The sequence below is a fragment of the Patiria miniata genome, unplaced genomic scaffold (genome assembly GCF_015706575.1).
Source record: "Patiria miniata isolate m_02_andy unplaced genomic scaffold, ASM1570657v1 HiC_scaffold_20, whole genome shotgun sequence".
NCBI classification, from domain to species: domain Eukaryota; kingdom Metazoa; phylum Echinodermata; class Asteroidea; order Valvatida; family Asterinidae; genus Patiria; species Patiria miniata.
The window spans coordinates 33,612,508-33,621,042 of NW_024037059.1; the positions used below are offsets into that span (position 1 = coordinate 33,612,508).

Consider the following 8,535-nt stretch of genomic DNA (forward strand, 5'->3'; position numbering starts at 1 on the left):
AATCTCCCCCTATTTTTGTCTGAACGAACAGTATTTTATAAATCTGCTCAAGGCTTACATGGATCACGTGACTTGTGTTTGGGCCCATCCGGGCCCAATATGGCTTTGCTGTATACTGACACGGAACAAACCGGTAATTATATAGTTACCATTTTGTGCTTACCCGAAATTAATAAGCACTGAATACTTTATAGAAACGGGATGTACCCATATGCAGGTGTGTTAGACAAAAAGTTCCTTGCTTATCGTGCATACAGTCCAGTTCCTACTTCACGCAGTTGCGAACGTTACAATGAAACTTGAGTTGTTGAAGTCAAGCAATTCGCTTCGTTTTGCGTGAAGTGCGGACTGACCATACGCCTACCGTGAGCTGAAATTCTGCGCTCACAGTAGAAGTTGAGCCCTATTAAACTTACAGCAGGACCATGAACTTTTGGGTCATGTGTTTCGAACAGGAATTTCAGTGTCAGTTCTGTTTATTAAGTCCAAGCTTCGTGTCAACTGCAATAAATTTGTTTTGAGAAAGGAATTCAAAACATGCACTTTCCCAGTGACAGGCTTGTTTACGTTTCGCAGAAAATATATGCTTTCGAGTCTTTTTTGTGTGATGCATTTAGGACTAAATTAACAGTGACTGCTGGATTTGCGAAAGTTTTTAATTATGGTCTTCGACAACTTCGATTTAATATAAAGGGAATGCATTTATCCCCTTCATATAAGAGTTTCGTGCAAAATAATATGCAAATAAATGCGAAACAATGAGAACTCTTTTCCCCATGCACTTGATACTAGGGATAAGTATTCCGTGTATTGTCGAAATTTACTGCAGCTTTTAATATCAATTAATGAGGTGGCTTATGCACCAACATATAGAAACCTTTTGTTCTATTCGTTTCGGAATACTGCGACAAAACAGCCATAAAGAAATGAGGGAAATTATGCCAATATATACCGTGTGTTTTCCCCATTAAAAATGTACTTAATAATTAATAGACAGTGGTTTCCTCTTGCGTCGTCGCGGTATGTGGCAAGGAAAGTCAAATCTTCTCAGTTCTAGATCTTTGTCACAGCGTGGCGGTTACGGTATACTAGTAACAGAAGGTGAAATGTAACAGTGCACGTGATGACTAAATCGGCTGTTTACGACGGAAAGTCCTTAATTATAATACCATCGATATTATCTCGAAGATCTTTTAATCTCAAGACTTGTGCCATGAGATCTTCGACTGTCGACCACGCTTCTCGAGAATGTTTCCTTCCGATCCCGCGCGTCGGTGAATGCCACGCATGCGACCCGGGGACTGACATAATAGAGGATCGTACATGTAGGTGTTACGCAAGTAAAAACGAATGAGGGGAATTCCCGTTATGTTCCCGAGTCCGACATTGTTGCGAGCGTATCTGGCCGAGAACATCCTCGTTCCCAGGGTGTCGAGCAGTACGCTCCCACCACTACCTGCTCTCTCACCCTGGTATATATATCCCAAAATGTTGGATTCATATGCAAATGAAGCATAGTCTGGTGCCTGCCTGTGCTTTACATCACTATGTCGTCGCGGCGTGTGTTAAGAAAACACGATTTTGTTTTCAAAGTTCAAATGTTACAACCTTATCCAGTCGATATGCAGTATCACGTGACACATTTCATATTATAATATGAGCAAATTTGAAAGGAAAGTATTTTTTTGAGACGGTGTGGACAGTCAATGAACGTGAAAACATGGGCCTTAAGAAGGCCCCGAACCACACGCCATACATTTTGGAATCAACTTTTAGGGGTAAAACAATTTTTAACAACTTTTTTTTTGGCCCCCAAAATGGTGTTCTGGATCTGCCCTTGTCGCTAGCGAGTATTTTGTCCTCAACGTTTAATAATGTGGAAGTAAGGAAATCAGACAGCGATTATTACAAGACAGCCTCATGAAATATATTTCTTTCGAATCAAGTCAGCCTGATATTAATAATAACTAGAGATTCGCGTTTGTTGTTACAATTTACAAACGCAGAGTGGTCGGGTAGAAAACTTTTTTATGAAACACTGTCCAGTTAAGTAATGAATATTGTATGTAAGAACAAAGGATCACGTAATTAAATCCTTTCCAGGACAATCAATTATTTTGTTTAAAAAATGCATCTTTAACGGGTTGATAAATTTCAGTGAACATTCTATGTATTGCACACATACAAGCGAGTCAAGCGAGTTTACGTACACAATAAAAAAATGTTTAGCAAGTAATGGTTTATCTGATTACAGAATACAAACATCATTGATTATTTAGTTCAAGAGTTATAGGTGAAAGTAATTGATCACTTTTTCAGATAAAATCACTTGTAATTTGACATCCGATGACGTAATCATGACGTCAGAGTAATATGAACCACTTCGGATAAGGGTCGGTATATATTGAAAGCAGTTCATACCATATACCGTTTTGGAGAAAACTCTCGGAGAAGTATTGTCCGGGAAAAAAAGAAAGAACCAAACAAAGAAGATTTATGAGAACAATTCTAGACAGTGGTCGGGTTGTGCCCGACCACTCAATAATAATAATAATAATAATAATAATATTGGATGGCTTTGATGGGGGATACAAGAATATATTGCACTCGCTATATAGCAAAATTGCACTCGCTCGTGCAATATATTCTTGTATCCCCTCAAAGCCATACAATATCTCCTTTATACCTTCCCTCGTGGATGTCAGTATTCTTGATGAGATTTCTCCCTGATGGAGCATAGTCCCACTCAATCTCCACGGCAGCCACAAAGTATTCCCGTAACTGGTTAGTAACGAAGCCTCGTGCAGACACGACACCACCGCAGAGTCCCACCACCAGGCAAGCAGCCAAGGCCACGCGTGGCCAGACGTGGACCAAACGGTGCATACTGCCGAACTGCCCGCTAAAACTCGGTACAAGTTCTCGGAAACTGGCACAGCACTGCGATATGGGCAGCAATTTATAGTTTCGCACTAAACATATACTATAGCACAAACACAAGTTACATCATCAGACATCGAAATATTCAGGGAGAAGCTGTCTCATCAAAGCGCAGGTACAACTAACTCTGCCAGGCGCGAGTACACTTTTTAAGAAGCTTTGAGTTTCCGATCGGTGCACGTGAGTTTGGTCAGGAGGTGAAGCCCTGACCCTCCAATGAATGATTGGCACGCAGGTTGCGCCTCTGCTGTCTGTGCCCTTCGAGTTGTTGTGTTAACATGTGCAGAGTCGGGTATTAAAAGTCAGTTGTTAAAACGTTGTACAAAATGGTATATTATACCCAAAATCGCGTAGGTACCGATTACGCAACTTGAGATCCGCCAAATGAATATCATTTTATCTGATCGCGGATTTTAATCTGTTGACTGTATTATGTGGGTGGATCGTCTGGAACAGGCCTATACAAAATACCCAGCTATTTATATTCGGTAACGAGAGCACATTAGAGCAGAACTGTGAGTGTTTCAAGGTTATAACCGGGTTGAGGGCTTTTTGTGGGGAGTTCGGTCGTAACACAGGCATATACTTTGGTCGGACGTTTTCATAATTTATGCAGACCGCAAAGGTCGTTACAAATTAAAGCCCATAGAAGAAAAAAGGTTCCCGAGATTAACCATTTCATCATTTGAAAACCATCGCAAGTAAAACCGTTGCACCTAAATGTGTTATGTACGGTGGCCCTGAAGGGACACAACCAGTCGTGAATATTTTTGTGACGTCGTGAATTTATTCACGACTAGTCGTGAATATTTTTGCGACGTCGCGTCGTGAACATTTTTGCGGTGTCGTGAATTTATGCACGACCGGTCGTTAATTTTTTTTGCGACGTCGTGAATTTATTCATGACTGGTTGTGAATATTTTTGAAAAATCGCCAAAAAAATTACGACCGGTCTTGATTTTTTGGGCAACGTCGTGAATTTATTAGCGACCAGTTGTTAATATATTTTTGCGACGTCGTAAATATTTTTCACGCCTAGTCGCGAATTTGTCGCGAATATTTTATTCAGTAGCTTGGAGGGTACGTATAGCTCTTGTGTAGTTCATACACACAAGTACAAAGGTACGTTGCGCTTCACGCGGGGCAAATCTGCTATCCCATGACGGACACTGTTGAACCCTTCAAGTTACTGAACAAAATATGTACGACAAAAATTCACGACTAGTCGTGAATAAATTTACGACTAAAAGTGAATTTTTTTTCACGACTATATAGTCGCGAATTTATTCCCGACGTCGGGTATCCTTTTCGCGACGTCGTGAATTTGTTTCACGACAAGTCGTGAAAAATGTTCGCGACGTCGCAAACATATTAACGACGTCGCAAAAATATTCACGTCGCATAAACACCCACGACTGGTCGTGAATAAATTCACGACGTCGCAAAAAAATATTCACGACCGGTTACGTCCCTTCAAGGCCGCCATATAGTTATGTTGTAACGTACATACAACTGGGATTGTCTATGTACTCGACTAACTGTGACGACAAATACCATCACTGGTGGTCTCATACTGGATAATTTCATTTACAAATATGTGCATAAGATTTGTAAGTATTTACAAATCGCATTCATTGCTACGGATCGAGGCTCAATGTCACATTTACCGGTGGCATTTCTACATAATAATTGCGGGGCTGCATACCCGCGGGTAATAGTAGTTCATTTTACTTTTGCGGTCCCTGACCCACATAACTGTCATTTGTCTTGTCATGTATTCGGATTTTTGTCCCAGGTCCCCGCTACCGTCTTACTGTACTTGTTGATTGTTGTTTTATGCTCGTTTTACTCATTTTGTTTTGTTTTGTTTTTGTGATGGTCGAATAAATAATAATAATAATAATAATAGTTTCCCGCAAGCTGAGCAGCCATGAGCTCAGATCCGATAGCTCAATATAACGTCTTTGTAATAGCCTATATTATAAACATACATTGCACTGGGAAAACAAGAGTCCCTTTAAAATTAATTCAGTGACATTCTAGGTCAAGTTGTTTTGATTTGGGGTGAAAAACGAGGTCCCTAAAACCCATTGATTGCAACCCTGATTGGGGCTCATGATGCCTGCACCGGCCGGCGAATCTTTTTTCCCAAACGACATTCGCTTCCCATCTTCTGATTTGTCCATTACATGCATATCTAATGCCTTGTTCTCCACAACACAAACCCAAGATAGGTTTTACGTCTTGTGATAAGTTTTCCTTCATCACTTTACTTAGCCTATTTAAGAGGTGAAATGAGAAGAAGTGAAAAACGCACACTGAGATTCGAACTCGGATCACCTGATCAGAAGTCAGGACTACTTCCAACCAGTCCACGAATCAGCTGCCAATCGTCGGTGATTTAAACACTATTATTCCTTGTTATATAACTTATTCTCTAAAACCCTGGACATCATGAATATGCATAACGCAGAGAGAGGGGGAGAGAGAGAGAGAGAGAGAGAGAGCGCCCTCTTTTGATATTGTCCGCTCTCATTTGAAAAAAATTAATTTCGCCACCGGCCGCATGTAAGCTTCGCTCGTACCCCCCGCCCTGCAAACAGGACGCTGGGATACTCTGATAAATTCACGCTCTGATTGGTTGGATTTTGCGTGACCAGTGACCTGCGCGTCATCAAGGTCATGACTCTGCAAGGTTTAAAACGGCCGTTTAGACTGATTCATTACTCTTTTATTCCAGTTTAGAGATGTTTTTTCTCGTTGAAAAGCGTTATAATGTAGGAAATTCTGTAAAACTCATCTGTATTGTAAATTTGCAATTCCCGTCACTCACTCAGGCTCCGTTTCGAATCACGAACGGTCGGATTGCATTATGCGACGCTCACAATTTTGTCCACATGGTCCGCAATGAAACAGAAATCACATCTGGTATGGAATGTGCGCAATTCTATGGGAAGTTTCGGATAGCATTTGCGCACATTGTCTAAATGCGGTCTCGAACAGCTGCAGCCAGATGCTTTATACATAAGTCATAGGCCATTTCCTTCACAAGATTCTGTGAAGCTCGTCAGAGTATCCCAGCGTCCTGTTTGCAGGGCGGGGGGTACGAGCGAACATGTAAGCTTACGAGCTGTATAAAAAAAAAAGCTCGTTGTCAATAAACAAAAAATGAAAGAAAGAAATCTTGTGGGCATTTTCAAGTCCGGAGACCATTCAATTGCCATACATAACAGTTTTCGCTCCTAATCACAAATCCATAAGGTTCAAACTTTACTCCCCTTTTATTTTAACACAGGCCGAATCTTTCGTGCATGCAATCAGTCTCATAATATAATTAACAATTGTTCGCGGTGCCACGCCCAAAAAAGCATGGACACACGATCTTGACAGCTTCGTATGATTGGCATTTGCTTACAAGCGCAGATAAATACTATATTTTCCCGGCAACGTATTTGTCATTACGTTTCCCCGATTTCGCCCCAGTAAACTAAAACCAGATAACATTGTGACTTGGATCCACCCAGCGAGGAAGCCATATCACGAGTACGGGACATCGTGAGGTGTGCCACCTGGTACCCAGAGATTCCGTTGGTCGCCTATTGGACCTTGACCAGGCAAGAAACTATTGTTTAGCCTGTTCTGGGATTCAGCTTAATCGTGCCTTGCAATCACGCACGACATACAAGGCCAGATTAAAGGGGCATGAAAAGAATTTTTCTGAGAAACACATTTTGTGCAACTTTCTACTCTTCTTAAATGTTTGAAAACTACTTGACATCCCTTTTTGGTTTATTTTATTCAAAAGTGCACTTCTTTAAACATTTCTATGCTTTTTTGACAACTGAAGGCGCTGTTGCCGTGATGTCATTTCAGGGAGACACTGTTCAGTTTAAGGGTTTTGTGTACAAATGTGAACTCAAAAATCTGCTCATTGATAACATTTATGAGAAAGGTTTGCTCATTGACTTACTGTCATGTACTAACACAATAACGAATCACCGAAGAAAAGAAAATGTTCAACAGCGAAATATCCAAAATTCTGGCAACTTTTTGTGCACAAACCAATTGCAACATTGAGGTTTCTGCCTGATATGACATCACGCTTTTGCTATGTTCCCTTCTCTAATTGAAGATAACATCATCCTGATTCCGGACACAAATTTCAGTGATATCGTGTTATTAACCAACATTAGAGATACGACACTGAAAATCACTGACAGATCCTATTAAAATTTGATATAGAGAAGGGCAGATCCAGATCACAATTTTGGTGGGTTTTTTTTTTTTGGGGGGGGGATTTACGATCGGAGGCGATTTCTGACCACTTTAACCAAATCTTTTGAGGAAAAGATGGTGGCGTACGCAGTGCCTGCCTTTATTGCCACGTCACTTAAAAACAAAAACGGGTTCGTTCTGGATCGGGGTGGGGGGTTATGGCCCCCGTTGCCCCCCATCCGCCCTTGTCTTACTACGCAACAACACCTCACGAAGTGTTCCAACAACAATAATGCCTGACCATACAAATTTGATTTTCGTAGAATAGCTTCAAATATTTGCCACTGTAGGCCCCAATTCATAAGTAAGTACATCTTTCATGCTTCTTCACTGAACTCATCTGCATGCATGAAAAGCAGTTTCATTCCTAATAGACGATAACATGCCGATCACAATTGAAACTTTATGTAGGGAATGTTGTAGGCCCTATATGGGAAAGAGGTAAGGCGACCGATGAACTATAGGACAAAAAGTGGTTCGCAATCTGTGGAGATTATTGGCAAATTATTGTACATAACGTGAATTACTGTAAACGAAAATCGTGGCATATCATTTCTGGGATGAGTTACCTCGAAAAAGGCTACGGTCAGCAAAAACGAAACGAGTTGCGTGTAGGGCTAAGACATGCAATATGGGACACGTCCGACAGTCGATGACGGAATCACACCAGCCCGCCATTTAAAAAAAAAAATTGTCGGACTTTCTTCGAAATCGTGCAGCAACTCACTGTCACAAGTAAAATAGCTATTCATGCACCTCAGACAAGAAGATGCAAGTGTCAAATGTTGAGAAAACAAGCGCGCGTGCACAATAAGCTCTGGCCCGCTTCCGGAATGTCTCACTTCATAATGCAATTGCATTTAATCAATTTTACCGACCACGAAGTGACACGTAGAAGCTCCTGCCAGAGCTTAAAAAAAAGGAGGGGGGGGGAGATGTAAACAAACATGACTTTCATCATTTTCTGCTATAGGTGTAAGACATAACAATGCATATTTCTAGTGACATATGAAATATGGCTAGTAAATAATCCAAAGCACTACATTTTGGCAATCTCCGCGCGAATTGTTATCTTTAAGGGACTGATCATCTTTTGAGGGAATATTACTTAATCGCTCTGACTTTTCCTACCCCCTCCAAAAAAAGAAAAGAAAAGAAATACATGGCAACTGTATTTTACCTCTCAAGAGTGGGCCGTCTAACAACACAGTTGACTCATTTACCTCACCGCAATCTCCGCCTGTGCCGCCCCTCTCCCCATTTCCGCGACTAGGATAGATTGAAAATGTGTAAACAGGAGAGGGTATATCACGCACTGCA

At 41.1% G+C, this 8,535-nt stretch overlaps 1 protein-coding gene across 1 annotated transcript in view; it reads right to left on the reverse strand.

Annotated features, from left to right (window-relative positions):
• Nucleotides 1–3,395, reverse strand: part of LOC119728747 (hephaestin-like protein) — a 38,864-nt gene extending 35,469 nt beyond the window's left edge. Inside the window, exon 1 of the mRNA XM_038201117.1 lies at nt 2,687–3,395. Within this exon, the coding sequence (XP_038057045.1) occupies nt 2,687–2,886 (200 nt within the window). The 5' untranslated portion in view covers nt 2,887–3,395. The remainder of the gene's footprint in view (nt 1–2,686) is intronic.
• Between the last annotated feature and the right edge of the window lie 5,140 nt (nt 3,396–8,535).